This window comes from Phragmites australis, chromosome 3 (assembly GCF_958298935.1).
Source record: "Phragmites australis chromosome 3, lpPhrAust1.1, whole genome shotgun sequence".
Lineage (NCBI taxonomy): Eukaryota > Viridiplantae > Streptophyta > Magnoliopsida > Poales > Poaceae > Phragmites > Phragmites australis.
Genome location: NC_084923.1, coordinates 20,773,531 through 20,791,942, shown reverse-complemented (window position 1 = coordinate 20,791,942; position 18,412 = coordinate 20,773,531). Strand labels below are relative to the sequence as shown.

Sequence of the window (18,412 nt, the reverse complement as noted above, 5' to 3'; positions counted from 1 at the left end):
TTCCAGTCATGTCGCTGCATAAACAGGGATGGGCTCCGAGGGTCACGTAGAAGACTCGATGGGACACACTATGACATGGTTGGGGCATCCATACGGCTTTTGTATTGATAGGGAACACGAATGCAAATCTGGTGCGCGTGTAGAACGTGTCTAGAAACCAGATAGCGGGCATGTCAACCTTGATTTCAGTGGTTTGGCTGCTCTACTAGCCAACCTGGTTGGTGATGGCATGGGGAACATCATGGGACATGCACTTGTGAAAGGGCTTGGTGATTTGACCTTTGGTCAGCCGAAACATCGATGCCAATCGGTGATGGCGCGACTGTCCGCGATGGCGATGACCGTGACGGCATAGATCAAGCTTTGGCCGAGCCTAGGGCTTGGCTAGGGACTTAGTATGATGGTAAAACAGTACTAAGGGAGGAGAAGGGGTCTTCTCCTTGCTTCGATGGTCGAGGAAGGAGAATTCGCGGAGACGATAACGTAGTGCATCACGGGCGGCGGCGACGGCTCCGGGGAACGACAGCGCACAGACTGAGCAGCAGTGGTGTCTAGGGCTTGGGGCGTGGAGTAGGGATACGAGAGGGCATGCAACTCCTATTTATAGGGTTAGGGGCAGCTGGTTGAGGTGGAGTCCAAGCGGAACATGAATCAGGTTCGAGTTCGAGTCGGTTAGGATTTCCTTTTTTTAGCTCTCTATTCCGAGGATAATACCTCTATCGTTCGAACTCCAAATTGGACGTTTCTGGACTCTAAATTGTAGAACTCGAAAAAATCTACAATCTTGATATTCATTGGAACTTATGAAAAAACCATCTTGATTTTCAACAATGCAACACAAGTTAAACTATTTGAACTCAGACTTATCTACGCAGCACTGATTTCAGGGGCCATAACTCCTATCTCCATCATCCAAAAGGGGACTTCCATAGGTTCAAATCTAAGCTCTCGACTAGAGCTACAACTTTGGTATTGCCAAGATTTGCATTTCAGACCGTTTTGAACTATGAAACTTCATGGGAAGATGAGGGTGTTCAGAACTCCGCGAAAATTAGCAGATTCTCTGGATCCTTTTTGTTGGGCCTTCTAGAAGACTTGGCTAAGAGTTTGGACTTATGCAAGATTGAGCCGAAAGACACTTTAGGTATATCTAGGTTTTAGAAAAAAGACTTCTGCAAAGAAATTTGAATAGGATTTGAATTTGAATTGAGCTTGGAGTGAATTTAAGATAAACGAAAAATGAGGTTGAACAAGAATAGGAGCATATAAGGAATTTGAATTTGGATTTGGGTAGAATTTGAGAAAGATGAGAGATTGGCTTTAAACAAGGATTTGGATAAGATTTTGAATTGAACTAAAGAAGGATCAGGTATGATCATGGATTGAATAGACGATGAATTCAAGGACTTTAAATTCCAACCATTAAGATCCTTAACTAGTTTACTACAGAGTTTTGTAAAAACCTTTTCAGAATCTTTTTCATTCAAAACACCAAAGAGAAATAAAAAGAAAAAGAACTCTAACAAGATTTAGCATGCAATGCACACAAAATAATAACCTATATTGATTGATTTATTAAGAAAATAGGTTTTGAACCTATGCTACTAGTGAAGCTATTCAATAATCTTGGAAAATTTTAGAAATTTGAGAAATATGAAAATCAGGGTGTGACAAATTCAAATGGTGCAATATGCTTAGATGCTTGCCTTGCTACTTTGGCGGTTGCCTGAAACTCCCTACATAACACTCACAGAACTCTGGGAGGTCGGCGTCACCTTCAACCATGACCACGACACGCTCTAGTTCTTCGTTCACTAAATGAGAACATGTGCAACGATGAGCATGAATAAAATGCATAATGTATGCTACAACATTCGTAACAACAACCTAAAGGTGTAAGATATATGGAGGAATAGCAAAACTTGCAATCTAAGCAATGCCAGAAAAGTAATAGGAGGCCGGAGACTCCGGGCTCCGGAACCTCCGGGCTATCCTCTGGACTGGGGTTAGCCATTTTCTGATTAACCCGGAACCTCCTTGTGAGTTCGGATACTCCGGATTGGGTCGAACATTCCTGGTGAGGCTCCGAGTGGGACTTTCTGCTAACTCCAAAACGAATCTATCCGGACTCTTTGGGTTTAACCCGAACTCTCCAGGTTCTGGTCGAGTTGAGTGCTAAAGTGTTTTTCCTTGGTCGATTCCACTCGCTTATTAAATCTATGCTACACAAACATATATATGCACTATACAAAGGGTTCTAGACTCAAATTACACACTAACTCTGCATGAATTTTGAATATAATTTGATGGGGTTTTCACTGGGCTACCCGGACTATCCGAGTTGATCCGAAGTATCCAGGTTGTCCCGAGAGGTTCCTTTGAAGGGGAAAACTCGGCCAATTTGATTTGCGAGCCTCTCCAAGCTAAAGGGAAACATGTTTGGGATAGTTCATAGAGTCTAGAACTCACTCACCAACCTAGCAACATGATTCCTAACTCAAATCTCACCCAAATCCTTATTTTAGCTCCAAAGCTCAAGAATTCAAGACTCACAACTTTAGCTCCAAACTCAAAATCAACCAACCAAATCATGCATTCTTGCCATAGGAAGCCTAAGGGAGTTACCCATGATGCTTGTGGAGGTTGGTGACCGTCGAGGGATGGAGTAAATGCTCCGAAAGAGGAAGAACGTCGGTGCTGCTTGTTCTTCAACCAAGAACACCAAAACAAGTTCAAACCGGCTCGAATCTTCCAGGAAAACGAAAACGAATTGGATGGATGGGTAGCTTATGACCTCGTGATCGCGTGAGTACCACATGCATACCTCAAATCCTTCTCTTGAGGTTGGATTTTGGGGAGAGGGGGAGAGTGCTTGAGAGAGGGAGGGAGAGAGGGAGCTCTCAGCTCCTTGGGCCGGTTGGGAGCATGGGAGAGAGAGAGAGGGTGGTGGGGCAGCTGCTGCCCATGAGAGAGGGAGAGGGGTGGTTGGCCCACTCTATGGGGCCCACGTGTTAGAGAAACAAGACATTTCCAATGCAATTTCTATTCTTTTCTCTCCCGAATTACCTTCTCTTATATGATTGACTTTAAACAAATTGCCCTAAAATTAATCATGACCCTAATGACACATAATTATACTTAATTATGTGACTAGTTTTCGGGACGTGACAAACCTCCCCCTTAAAAGAATCTCGTCTCGAGCTTTGGTATGAGTTGAGGAGAGTACGGTGACTCTAGGAACCTCGTGACTTGCGAAGTAACAAAAAGATTAGAGGAATATCAATGGGCCACGCTGTCAGGAATAATACTAAAGTAAGACTCACAGGTTGGAGAAGAACTCAGGATGATCGGAACGAAGCCGATCTTCATGTTCCCACGTGGATTCATCCTCGAAATGATTACTCCACTGAACCTTGAGGAACTTAATTGATTTTTGTCGCGTCTTCTGTTCGGCTTCATCAAGGATGCAGATCCGATACTCGTAATAAGAAAGATCTTGTTGCAATTCTTGATTTGCCACCTCAATGACTTTGGTTGGGACTCAAAGGCATTTCTTCAATTATGAGACATGGAAGACGTCATGCACGACCAAAAGGGATGGAGGTAGCTCCAGCCAATAAGCCACCTCACCACGTCTAGCAACAATCCACAAAGGGCCAACATAACAGGGTGCTAACTTCCCCTTCATCTGAAAATGATGCGTTCCTATGAAAGAGAGACCTTAAGATAGACAAAATCTCCAATCTTGAACTCCAGCTCACGCCGACGATGGTCAGCATAGCTCTTCTGACGAGACTGAGCTGTGAGTAGATGCTGGTGAATAGTTAAGACATGTTCTTCTGCCTCTTTGACCAAATTCGGACCTAGAAAAGCTCTTTTACTGGACTCGGACCAATTCAATGGCATTCGGTATCTTCAGCCATAGAGAGCTTCGAACGGTGACATTTCAATGCTTGCTTAATAACTGTTGTTGTAGGAGAACTCGGCAAATGGCAAGCAAATTTTCCACTTCTTCCCATATGTGAGAACACAAGCTCGGAGCATGTCTTCCAGGATTTGATTCACTCTCTCAGTTTGACCATCGACCTGAGGATGATATGTCATGCTTTGGAATAGCCCAGTCCCCATAGCCTCATGAAGGCTCTTTCAGAAATGAGAAGTGAACTGAGTGCCTCGATCAGAGACGATCTTCTTCAGGATCCCATGAAGGCAAACAATTCTGGCGAGGTACAACTCTACATAGTCCTTAGCATTGTATCAATCGAGTCTTCATAGGGAGAAAATGTGCTAACTTTGTGAGTCGGTCAACGATGACCCAGATCGAGTCATATCAACGTGAGGTCTTCAACAATCTAGTAATGAAATCCATGCCGATCTCCTTCTAATTCCAGGAGGGAATGGGTAAGGTTGAAGTGTTTTGACTAGCTTGAGATGTTCAGCCTTCACCCTTCGGTAGACATCACACTCAGCAACATATCGAGTGATCTCTCATTCATGCGAGTCCACCAAAATCTAGTTTTGAGGTCTTGGTACATTTTTTTTCTCTCAGGATGGATGGATAGCAAAGAATCATGTGCTTCATCCAGAATTCTCTTCCTCAATGCCTCGACTTTCGGAACCACTAGCCGATTCCCAAACCACAGAATACCCTGATCATCCTCAGAAAAGTAGGCAGCTTTAACTTCCTTTATTTTTCCTCAGATTCGGGCCATGCCCTTGTCATCCTTCTGGGCTTCTTTGATATCATCCAGGAGGGTGGATTTATTCTCCAAATTTGCAAGAAATCCCTCCGGAACCATCTCGAGTCCAAGCTGGAAGAAATCATCACAAAGTACGGTATTTCCAAACTTGACCGAAAGACAATTGCATCGAGCCTTTCGACTCAGTGCATCGGCAACCACATTTGCCTTGTCAGGATGATAATGCACTTCCAGCTCATAGTCTTTGATCAATTCGAGCCATCTTCGTTGCCTCATGTTCAGATCTACCTGAGTAAAAATGTACTTGAGGCTTTTGTGATTCGTATGGATATGGCACATATTTCCTAGTAGATAATGGCGCTAGATCTTCAGAGCGTGCACAATTTCTGTAAGCTCTAAGTCATGAGTTGGGTAGTTCTCTTCATGGCGCTTCAACTGACGTGAGGTGTAAGCCACAAATCTACCCTCTTGTATAAGGACACATCAGAGGCCTATGCGGGAAGTGTTGCAACAGATGTCAAAACCCTTGTCCACTTTGGGTTGAGCGAGAACAGGAGCGATCGTGAGCAGTTTCTTCAAAGTCTCGAAAGCTGATTCACATTCACTCGACAACTCAAACACACTTCCTTGCTTCAAGAGCTCAGTCATTGGCTTGGCAATCTTGGAGAAATTCTCGATGAACAAGTAGTAATAACCTGCAAGTCCGAGAAAACTCCGGATATCGGTGACATTCTTGGGTTGCACCCAATTTAGCACATCATGTATCTTGCTCGCGTCAACTGCGACACCATTTTCAGATAGTACGTGTCCCAGAAAAGTGACTTCCTTGAGCCAAAACTTGCATTTGCTGAACATGGCATAGAGTTGGTGATCTAGAAGGTGGCCAAGAACAACACGGAGGTGTTTTGCATGCTCTTCCTTAGTCTTGGTGTATATAAGAATGTCATCGATGAAAACCACGACAAACTTATCAAGTTCCTCCATGAACATGGTGTTCATTAAATAGATGAAAAATGCTGGAGCATTAGTCAAGCCAAAGGACATGACGATAAACTCATAGAGCATGTAACAAGTCGAGAAAGCATCTTTGGAATATCTTCTGGTCAAACCTTGATTTGGTGATAGCCCAGTCTCAAGTCAATCTTCGAGAAAACCCGGGCACTAGTCAACTGATCAAACAGAATATCGATCCTAGGAAGCGAATACTTATTCTTGACAGTGACCTCATTCAGCGAATGATAATCAATACGCATTCGTAGAGTACCATCCTTTTTCTTCACAAGATTGTTGGGCATCTCCAAGGTGAGGAGCTCGGACGAATAAAACCCTTTGATAGCAATCCTGAATCTGCTTCATCAACTCAGCTAACTCATTTGGTAGCATCTTATATGACTTCTTCAAAATCGGGGCCGCTCCGGGCAAAATATCAATTAAGAATTCCACTGCTCGGTTGGGCGACATTCCTGCAATTCTTCTGGGAAGACATCGGGAAATTCAAACACCATTGGGAAATCCTTGAGATCCGGGGTGGTGACGACCTTCAGGGCATAAAAGCAAAGATGAATCTCCTTAAGCTTCAAATGGACTTGGGTACCTGACATGTAATTAAAAGTGATAGTCCTACGAGCACAATCAATAACGGACTTCTTCTTGGCAAGCCAATTCATTCCCAATATGATATCCACTCCTCTTGTATCCAGCAGGGCTAAATTTGCAGAAAACTGAACTCCCTCAATGAGAATCTCAGCCAAAGGAACGACACAGTTGGTCCTCAATATAGCACTGGGTGCATCAATACGATAAGAGGAATGTAGAACCTTGGTGATCATGCTGTGACAAGAGACATAACACTCTTTGATGAAACAATGAGATGCAACAGAATCGAGAAGCGCAACTACAGGGCAAGAATTCACAAACAACATACCCATCAACATGTTGTCTTCCTTATGAGACTCCACGACGACGGTGTAGCGCACTCGACCATGATTGGGAATGTGCGCCGTCTTGGAGACTTGATGAACGGATGGAGCAGGTGGTGGTGTCCTTGAAGTAGTCACCGTGGCTCCCGACTTCGGATAAGGGCAATCACGTGCGAAATACCTAACGCGCCCACAGTTGTAGCACGGGCCACCAGTCACACTCGCTTGGGAACCGATGGGTCTTGGAAGTTGTTCTTGCGGAGCAAAGAAAGATGGGTGCCACACCATCCACATTGGTCGTGGAATGACTGAAGTCATCACATGTGATGGATGAGGTTGACTCTCTGTCCGTGCACGTTGAGAGCTCCCACCCATGGAAGGCAACGGAACCCTCTTGCGCTTCTTCTCCTCATGGTGGTTCTTTAACTTGAACTCCACCATGAGAGAGGTGCTTAGTAGCTGGTTGAAATCGTTGAACTCATGTGCTGACAGCCGGTCTTGCATCTTGGAACTGAGGCTGTTCACAAAGCGGTATTGCTTCCGCTTGTCGGTATTGACCTCGTCCGACGCATATTGTGCAAGGTGGTTGAACACCTGCACATACTCCATCACCGATCTGCCTCATTACTTGAGGTCCATAAACTCCTGTCTCTTAATCTCCATAAGGCCCTTAGGGATGTGAAAATTACCTATGCTTAACCAACACATCCTGTAACCAACAACTTGCACATAAATATAAAAGGAAACATAGTAATACATGAATAGCTAACATCGACATTTCCCAACAAACCATCCATACAATCGTCCCTCGCTCGTAACTCTATGACCGATGTAGATGGACAGAAACATGCTCATGACTGAGGGCGCGATAATTCAAATTATTTTTACACCCTACAGGGGATACTCCTTTACCTACACAATTTGAGGGCCGCACGGCTCACGTGTCCACACATGACCATGTAAGGGGGTACTCGAGTCAACCTTTTCCAATAAACCATAACCATTTGCTCATGCACTGATAGGTTCGGGGGTCATCCAAAACTACTCCCGGAGCAAACTGAATACCCCTACAAGCCCGCCTGCTCACACCATCGACTTGCACACCAAAAGGCTACAATACAAAGGTATTCAGCATGTCGTTCCCATAATGCGACATGTAGTAAGTACGGAAAGTGCTAAAGCCAACGACATTGACGGACAGTGCTTAAATGATGCAAAACGGTCTATGGTGCCCAGGCTCCTCTCCCGAACTACCCTTAGAACTCCTCTGAGGTAGAAGACACCCCTAACACCACTCACATCTTGTCTCATCATCACAACTCACCCAACCAAAATCATCATAGTGAACTATAATTAAACCTATAGCTCACGAGCGATGGATCACTCCACCACTTGACTTCTACCAGTGACCTATGCATTGATAAGCATTTTGATTGACCTTGCAAATTAGACATCAACAATATCGCCAAGGCTACAAAGATGTGGCTATTCAACAACTCAAGGTAGATGTAATGCAATCAATGAAAGTTCTACCCACATAAACCCGATATTGATTCGCTACACATGCAAACATACATAGAGCATATCTTATCAATTTTAGACTCCACACTTCAATTCAAAGGGTGTAATATGCTTAGATGCTTGCTTTGTTGCTCTGGTGGTTGCCTGATACTCCCCGCACAACACTCACAGAACTTTGGGAGGTTAGCGTCGCCTAGAACAACGGTCGTGACATGCTCCAGTTATTCATTCACTAAAGGAGAACGTATGCAATGATGAGCATAAATGAAATGCACAATGTATGCTACAACATGCATAACAATAAGTAAAAAGTGTAAGACATATGGAGGAATAGTGAAACTTGCGATCTAAACAACAGCAGAAAAGTAACAGGAGGCCGAAGACTCCGAGTTGAACTCAGAGACTCCGGGTTCTGGAACCTCCGGGCTATCCTCCAGACTGAGGTCTCGGTTAGCCATTCTTTTATTAACCTGGAACCTCTGGGTGAGTCCGGATACTCTGGGTTCCGCCGAACATTCTGGGTGAGGCTCCGAGTGGGGCTCTCTGTTGTACAATTCGATGGGGTTTTCACTGGGCTACCCGGACTATCCGGGCTGATCCAGAGTATTTGGGTTGTCCAGAGAGGTTCCTTCAAGAGGAAAAACTCGGTCGATTTGATTTGCAAGCCTCTCCAAGCCAAAGGGAAACATGTTTGGGTTAGTTCATAGAGTCTAGAACTCACTCACCAACCTAGCAGCACAATTCCTAACTCAAATCTCACCCAAATCCTTATTTTAGCTCCAATGCTCAAGAATTCAAGAACTCATAACTTTAACTCCAAACTCAAAATCGACCAACCAAATCATGCATTCTTGACATGGGAAGTCTAAGGACTTACCCATGGTGCTTGTAGAGGTTCGTGACTGTCGAGGGATAAAGGAAACACTCAAAAAGAGGAAGAACGCTGGTGCTCCTCGTTCTTCAAACAAAAACACCAAAATGAGTCAAAACTGGCTCCAATCTTCTGGGAAAACAAAATTCAATTGGATGGATGGGTAGCTTATGAGCTTGTGACCGCGTGAGTACCATATACATACCTCAAATCCTTCTCTTGAGGTCGGATTTTAGGGAGAGTGAGAGAGTGGTTGAGAGAGGGAGGGAGAGAGGGAGCTCTCAGCTCCTTAGGCCGGTTGGGAGCACGAGAGAGAGAGGGGGGGGGGGTGGGTGGGGCAGTTGCTGCCCATGAGGGGGAGAGAGGGGTGGTTGGTCCACTCCAGTGAGATCCACTTGTTAGATAAACAAGATATTTTTAATACGATTTTGATTCTTTTCTCTCCAAAATTATCTTCTTTCATCCGATTGACTTTAAACGAATTGCACTAGGGTTTCAAAATAAATTGTTTCAAAATTAATCATGACCCTAATGACACATAATTGGACTTAATTACGTGATTATAGTTTCAGACATGATAAAAAGCCAGCAAAAGGAAAAGCCCAGAAACATGAAAATTGATCCGATTTTTTTTTCAACAAACAATTCCAACGCAACCTCCCAGTCACCCACAATGCGACTGCAGCTTGTTCGAAGAATAGCATCACATCCAGCCCCAAGATTAACTCTGCAGATAATGGTCGGGGTATCTCTTGATATGAAACTCCATCTTCTCAACTGGATTATTGAAGACTGTCTACAGTTTCAATGAACAAAACTTCATATAGGACCAAGCCGAGTAAAGTGGAGAGGACACAAAATAAGAATGTAACAGCAGCACAACCTGTGGAAATACATGGCGACTAACCTTTCCACTTTCAATGTGACCAGCTATTCATAGCAAGAATTTTTTTTGAAAACGATCGTGTGCATTCATTCTTAGTGTTTATATTTTTATAAAAACAGACAAAACAAAAGAAATTTTTGGAATATGCTCATGTGTCATGCCATCTAGTCGCAAGACGCAAGTTCTAATTAGATTCCACGTTAAACCGATCTAGATACACCACTTGCAACTATTTAATTTTCATCAGGCCTCCAAACAAATTCAAAGTACAAAAAATCAGTATGAACACCGACATGTTCATCCTGAATTTCATATACAATATTCGCATTGCATAAGAAAGAAAACAAAAGTGGCCAGTTAGGTACAGTACTAGTAGGTCTTCATCTGTTACTTATGTACAATAACTGGTTAGACTATTATATATCCTCAGAAACTGACTGAACCTGACTGTAGCTGTATATGGAATTCAGTTTTTCTACATAATATTTTGAATATCTCATAAACTAGGAAAATGATATTTCACATAGAAGAAGTATCTAGTACTCCCTCCATCTTAAAATAGATGATGTTTTAGAGTTGAGCATAAGTATTAAAGTAAAAGATAAAATGATCATCTTACCATCTATTAATATCATTTATTGCATAAAAAATGATACTTGTATTGAGAAGAAAGTTACTTAATGAAGGGATAAATTAAAATTGAAAAATTTGGGCTAAAGTTACCTTGAAACCGTAGAACGTCATGTATTTTTAATATTGTAGAATAGCCTAAAACGTCATCTATTTTGAGATTGAGGGAGTATTAAGAAGGAAGAATTCTTCAACAGGTGGATTGTTCAAGTTATGTCACCCATTATAGAAAGCAGATTTAATATTCTTGAATTTCTGTTAGTGAAATCTAAGGAATTTTGCAAAACACTTGTAATCTGATTACGATGATGAACAAATATTAATTGAAAAATGTATCTCCCCCTTGTAGATGGAAGTACAAGCAGCACTATCCTCACATAACCTAGTGTTTCGAGATTCGTGCAAGGACATTAAAATGAATACAAGACGGTGTTGCTTGGTTTGAAGTTTGAAAAGTTTGCGTCAATCTTGGAGTACATCAGATGGTTGTAACAGTGCATGTATCCACATGTACATGTGGAAATACCCTATATATTGTCGAGAATAAGTGTGCACTCTTAAGCTAGGTAACTAGAAGTTATGAAGTTCACCCGCATAATGTTATGAATATTTAATGAACAAGAACTCTAGGAAAGTACAGTTTCAATCCACATCGAGTTACAAATAGGTATTTAGAAATTTAGAATAGGAGGGCATAACGCTGAGATCGACGGGACATTCCAGTTTTGAAACCAAGACCAAAACAGGGTGAAACAGCCTTTTACTCCAGTTACTGCAACGTTCAAAGTGGCCAAAGCAAATAGAATTATATAAGAAAGAACTCTGAATGCAACCGTAGTATAAAAGAGTTCTAAGCTAAGGTGTAACAACGAATAGTCTGAAAACAATTTTTGTATATACGAATTCTTTCCAACTCAAGTAGCAACATTCACATGCAAAGAGTATATAAAGTTCATTTCAGAACATTAGTACTGAAGATAATATAACTAAACAAAATCTTAATAGTTATTTCATATTTCCATTTGTTTGTACCATTGTTTACTGAAGCAACACATGAAGCAGGTGTAGAGATTGATTGAGGGGTTGAAACACGGGAACTAGAATTCTAAACTTATGTTGGGTTGATGCACTTGCACAATAAAAAAAATTCTCAAAAAATTGTATTTGTGCATCATGTCAAAACATGGGTATTGAAAAACCAATGTTTGATTCAGCAGGCAACCATGGGCAATTCGAATGGATGGTCACTACAGCAGATACCCTCATCAGTGTCGGTTCAAAATCACCATCAGTGGCGGGTTTTGAACCGACACTAATTACTTGGCACGGATAGTCTGATAGTCACAGACTATCAGTGCTGGGTATGAAACCGACATTGAAAATTATTATCAGTGTTAGTTTGTATATCAAACCGGCACTGAAAATCATTATCAGTGCTAGTTTATAGATCAAATCGGCACTGATAAGTGTACTATCAGTGCCGGTTTGTTTTTACTAACCGACACTGATAGGTATTTCCCGCCATTTCCAAGATGTGGCGGTTGCAGCTAATACCGTGGCTTTTTCAAATTTTTGCCATTGCCGGCAATAGTATACGGTAGACACACACATATGAATTTAATTTATGCGACGTCAAGTTTTATCATAGCATATATAGACAAGCATATATAAATTTCATTTCTAAAACATCAAGTCTCGTCACAGTATATATACACCGCATACATATGAGATTTTGTTACAACAATGAAAAAGGGTTTAAGGTTTCTTGGTAATCGAATGTTCTGAACTCTGCTTTTTCTTGTTGGATGAACGTAACAAGAGAGAGGAGCCAAATTCATGAAACTCGTCGGTTGGACTGATGACTTGGTCATTGATGAACCTGACAACTTGTTCTTGAAGTGTGTTGATTTCAATGGCCATAAGTGAATATCTGGACAACACGAGGAGTTGTAATTTTAAGAATTGAAGAAATCAATCCTTATGAACAAGTGTTGGACCTGAAAATTAGTCATCAAGATATATGTCGCATACCTCAGCATCGACCATCTAGTATGACGCGTCTCCGCTGAATCCGTTCATGAATTCCATTACATAAAACCACATCAATTATTTTCCGAACCCTGCTTCCTACAAGGAAAGTCATATCGAATAATCCATTCTTTCGCGAATGGCCGGTGTCTAACATTCTTCTTGATGTATCATAGGTACACTCTGCATTTGTGTGATTATTACCGTAAGTAAACTTAGATTCAATCAAATCAAATATTATAAGAGCAATTACGAAATGGCCGGATTTTACCTTTGTAGTAAGTCAATGACGGGTTGGTAGATTTCTTTTGGATTATTTTGTGAGTCGAAAACAACGATCTTGCTAATGTCTAGCTGGATGACAAGGAGGATCCAGTGATAACTACACATAGGTCACCATAGGTTAGTTGGTCCTAATTTCTAACTCTGTATTTCTCAAAAAGAGTAGAACATTCATGAAGGGAAACACATACTCAAAGTGGTACATCAAAAGTATGTATTTCTTCAATTGTAGCTCCATAATACACTTCAATGCATAGTCCTCGGTTCATTTTGGATCGGATTGCATCATTGTTGGGTTTACATGATGTGGGTCGATGGATCCCACATGGTAGATGCGCTCTGTCCTACATCTTTGTACCTCCATTCTACATAAGAAATAAGTTAAGACATTCAATCAATTGTATATGAATTTATACTATGAATTATATGTATATGACACTTACAGAGTCCAACAACTCAAGATAGATACGTCGAGGGCATCTTGCTTGTACAATCGATATATTTTCTTAAATAATATATAAATAGAGCCGTCCCTGTGGAGAAAAATCCCGATCCTTGTATCTAACCTCGAACATTTCGCTACCATCCCGCGACTCTTTCATGTACCACGCATGGAATTTTTGAAGTTGATATGTCAATTTGTCCCACATGTTTGGCGTGACCAAGAGTTCGTGCAACTTAAATTGCCATCTCTCGACTACTTTTGGTGTCAGGGACTTGTCTAGAAATTACTCTTTTGTCATTTTAGCATTTTCAAGAAATCTTTATAAATTTGTTCTTGTTGTATCTATTCGATAGAAGACTCCTTCAAGTATTTCTTGCTTTTGATGCGCGTGTAGTCTGATTTACTCTTACGCTCAATAGGTGTGGCCATCTTCAAGAAAAACTTTCATGTTTCTACATGAATTAGTATTTTCTTCTTAGGCTTTGGCTTTTCAAAGAATTTCTTGACACCGGTGTCTACTATCCTTTGGTTTTCTCTGGTGTTTGTTCATAAGGCAATTTCTCAGGTGCTGCCACCTTATTAGGTGCCCTTTGCTTCTAGGATGAAGCCGACTTTTAAGATGAACTCAAATTCTTAGACTGTGCAACTTTTGTCAACTTTGGAGGGGGAGGAGTTGCCTCTCTTAGTGGTGGTGGTGCTGACTTCGGAAGTGGAGGAGTTAGCTCTCTTGGTGGCATTAGTGCTAACTTCTGAGGGGGAGGAGTAGGCTCTCTTGGTGGCGACTTGTGTAAGGGAGGAGTTAGCTCTCTTCTGGGTGATGGTGGCAGTGGTGGTGACCATAGAGGAGTTGGCTCTCTTCTTTGTGATGGTGGCGGTGGCGGCGACCGTAGAGGAGTCGGAGAAATTCTATGTGGTGGGTCCAACTCCATATCAGACGACTCATCTGTCTCATCTTTAAACACTATGTAGCGTTTGGGCCATAGAACGAAGCCACCCACGTTTGATCTGAGCATTTAGAACCCGTCTCTCTGGGGTAATCCATATCAATCTTACAGTATGGCCTTCGCATGGAGTCCACGTCGACCTTAACGTATCCCTGCAGTTTTGGAAGATCGTTGAAGAGAGCTCCTTCCACGTATTGGTTGATCTGCCCTATAGCCACCGTGGTGGTAATGTTCAAGGTGGTTCCACATGTGGTTCCTTAAGTGAATCACCTCTAGAAATGGTTTTCACATACGGTTCTCTTAAGAAACCACATGTGGAACTAGATTTTTATAGGCGATTCCTTAAGTGAACTGCATGTGATAATCGGTCTCTGAATTGATGTTTTTGGTCAAAAAACAAAAAAAAAATTTACCTGCCACAGCCGCGCCATTGCAAGTCAACGGCCACACTATATTTTTGCACTATTTTTAGTTCCTGTGTTTCATGGGAATCGAACCCGCGACCTCCCTCCCCTCTACCCTAACTCACAAACCACCTTACCACCTCAAATATCAAGTAGCTGTGATTGAAATAGGATATTTTATCTTTTTAACCTTTTATGCCGAAGGTTTTCACAGACGGTTTCCTAAGTAAACCACCTATGATAATTGCTGTGAATCGCTTTCGGTAAAATGGCCATAACTTTTGCATATAGACTCCAATTTAGACATTTTTTTGACTCTACGGACATATATAGAAAAAGTTACACTATTTCTCCCTGACTTTGTCGGGTTCGGTGTTTCTTTTAGGCCAAAAACGGCTTAGAAGATTTAGTTCTTGCCTCTGAAAGTTTTTCACTATTTTCGGAATACATGTTTGTGTACATAGTCATCACCCCTTACATCAAACTTGAGCAGAAATGTACTATATTTCCTATTCTATGCTGCTGAGGTGAGAAAAAATAAGAGAAAAATAAATAAAAATAAAAATATTTATAACCGTGCTGATGCTTGACGATACTTGATGCTATTGTTATCACTAATACTTTTGTAAGAAGAGTCTTGTTATTGATAGTGGGGGTCTTTGATCTTTTCTAGTTGATCTTGTTGTTGATGTTGAAGTTGCTAGTATTCTTTGTCTTCTCTGAGTTTACTTGCATTAATAGGACTTATGGTAACAATAGCATATGTGTGATCAAAACTTATGTGTAAAATTTTAACTGATTAGTTAGATACATAAGTATCTTAAATAAAAAAGTTTTCAAATACAAAGTTGTAGATCTCATCGAGGTCTACAATTTTCATATAAAATTTATCTCCTTCTGAGTTCGTATGAAAATGTTATGATTTTTTAGATAAACTGGTATCTATTTTTATAAGCGATTCCTTATATAAACTGTCTCTGAAAACGGCTCTCTATTTTTAGAGTGGTTTATATAAGGAATCGCCTGTAAAAATAACCATAATCACATACGGTTTCTTATGTGAACCGTATGTGTTAATCAGTTTATTTCTACAGACGATTTATCTAAGAAACCGTCTGTGAAAATACACATGATTTCTTATGTAAACCGACTATAAAAATAACTTTTACATAGATAATTTTTTCTGTCACCAAAATCGTTCAAACAGTTTATCATATAACCCGCTGTAGAAAGGTATTTAAGTATCTCGAAAAGTTTCTGTAGTAGTGTACTATGGACGTGTTTGGTTGGCTTAGCCGTCTAGCTCGAGCTGGCAAAATAAATCTTAAAAAGCGTAGGTACCGAGACAACGAATAAGACAACAAAACGTCCAATTTCTTGCCCAGTGAAGCAAAGCAAGCAATGGCAAGGGATCCAAACACTGTATATGTTGATAAATTGGGCGAAGACCCACATGGAGTATATGGACAATTTTGAATCACTTGAAGAAGCTCCCCAGTAATTATTTCAATCAAAACATGCTAAAATTAAGTAGCTAATTCACAACAAAGAGAGAAAAAAACTGAAGTGTTAGTAAGCACTGAGCACAACAAGTTTCCACGCCCTCTGTGATAAACTCGAAGAACTGTACTTGAATCTCGCCAGAAATACCATGAAACAAACTCAACTACATACAACAGGCACTGAAGAATTAAAGGTGGAGATGAATCCAATCATTTTAGAGACGGGCAAAGCCCGAGTTTGTAAAGCCACAGATAAGATGTAGAAAGGTGCAGGGACAAAGCAATCTTCTTAAACCAAAACAGGTAAAGACAGAAAAATAGGAAAGAGGTGCAAGAGAAGCAAATAGTAGTAGGTAGGTTCATAGCCTGAGGGACAAATCCAGCTCGTCGGCGCGCTTGACGCCGTACTCCGACGAGCTGCTCTTTTTGTGCAGAAGGCCAGACCGCACAGTCAACGGAACCGCTGGCTGCACGACCATCCTGGCCCTCTCAAGCTCAGCTCCTGCTGCAACGTCGAGGACTCCGATGCCCCCGGGCCTGCAGACGGCGTCGACCCGGGCGCCGTGGGCGCGCATGGCGGCGGCGATCTGCCGGCGGCGCTTGGCGAGGGTGCGCTCGTACTTGTGCGCGTTCTGGTGGCCGCCGAGCGCCTGGGAGCTGTAGAACTTGCGGTCGCAGTACGTGCAGAGGAAGAAGCCGGGCGGCTCCGCCTCCGCCGCATAAGAGAAAGGGTGGAGGCTGAGCTCAAGGTCCAGCTCCTTCTCCAGCCTCTCCATTATAGCTAGCTAATAGTGCGTCTCTGTGGCAACTGTGCAAAATTAATTTTGGTACAGAAACTGTTGTGCTCATTAAGCGAGGATATTAAGTACACGAACGGGGATGGCGCCATTTTCCGCACATGTTTTTTGTTTTACTTGGCAACGGAAGAACTCATACTTAGTTTAGGTGTAAGGGTCTGTTTATTTGAGTTTATATTTCTAATTTTTTTTAAAAAAAAAGTTATGTTTTTGTCTTTTTTAAAAGTTAATTTTGAATTTTAGTTGTTAAATTTCACAATAATTTTTTAAAAATTTTCACCACACTATTTGTCAGAAAAGTTACTCATAGCTAGCTTCTTAACTTCTAGTTCATTTTCTTATAAACAGATTTCTACTGCCAAATTGAAGAGATGGAGATGGAGGATCAAGAGCTGGACGAAACTATTGCCGATGAGGATTCATCCAACGAGGAGGGAAATGCTCATATTCCTGTAGAGTGAAGGAATCAGGAATTTTCAAAGCTAGTGGTGAGTGAGAGTCATCAGACACCTTGGAATTTTCAAAGCTAGTGGTGAGTGAGGGTCATCACTCACCACTAGATTTGAAAATTCCTGATTCCTTCACTCTACAGGAATATGAGCATTTCCCTCCTCGTTGGATGAATCCTTATCGGCATATGAATCTTCGTATGTCCCAAACCTAATCTCAATACTTTTCTGTTTCACCCTCATGCCTTGACGTAGTTTATTGTGTATTGGAACTTTTCCTCAATAGCACCGATTATTGATCGTGGCTCATACTTTAGGTTGTCCACAATCTCTCCGTACATAACATTAGCAACAAAAGCAGATGACAGGTTCCATTGGGAGAACTCTATTTCCTCAATGTGACAATTATACTCCCTAACTATTGAGCACTCCCAGTAGTCAACCCACTTCCCCTGAATGCATGCACCCACCATGAACAATCAAGCACCAAACACTTGACGTTATACTCCCTTTTGCTCGACTTCACAACCTTGAATTGCCTCCGAAGCATCAACGACTAGAATTTCACTGCATCAATAACAACCTTCTTACTAGGGTACATAGCACCCTGGGACACCTCATTTTCATGATATTTCCAAGATGTCTGATGACCCTCACTCAACACTAGCTTTGAAAATTTATGATTCCTTCACTCTACAGGAATATGAGCATTACCCTCCTCGTTGGATGAAAACTCATCAGCAATAGCTTCCTCTAGCTCTTGATCCTTCATCTCCATCTCTTCAATTATGCTAGGAATGTGCTCCCCCTCATCGGCTACACCCTTTGGTTTTATCTCACGCACATCCCCAACATCTTGCTAGGTCTGGTTCATCCCCCACTGCCTGACTTCTTCCTGCTACTACTTCCGCAAAATTTATCTCTGTTGGATCCTTCTGGTACGCCTCAGCTAGCAGCACAAGAGGTAGACCACGTTCACATGATATATCTACGTGCTGCCTCCAAGTAGATGTCGTATTAATTGGGATGAGCTC

At 41.7% G+C, this 18,412-nt stretch overlaps 2 protein-coding genes across 2 annotated transcripts; both read right to left on the bottom strand.

Moving 5' to 3' along the window:
- Positions 1–6,130: 6,130 nt before the first annotated feature.
- LOC133910586 (uncharacterized) lies at positions 6,131–7,228 on the bottom strand. Its single transcript, XM_062352930.1, has one exon. The coding sequence runs from the start codon at positions 7,226–7,228 to the stop codon at positions 6,131–6,133; it is 1,098 nt and encodes a 365-aa protein (XP_062208914.1).
- Positions 7,229–16,241: 9,013 nt separating this feature from the next.
- LOC133911077 (uncharacterized) lies at positions 16,242–16,975 on the bottom strand. Its single transcript, XM_062353294.1, has one exon. The coding sequence runs from the start codon at positions 16,906–16,908 to the stop codon at positions 16,492–16,494; it is 417 nt and encodes a 138-aa protein (XP_062209278.1). The 5' UTR covers positions 16,909–16,975; the 3' UTR covers positions 16,242–16,491.
- Between the last annotated feature and the right edge of the window lie 1,437 nt (positions 16,976–18,412).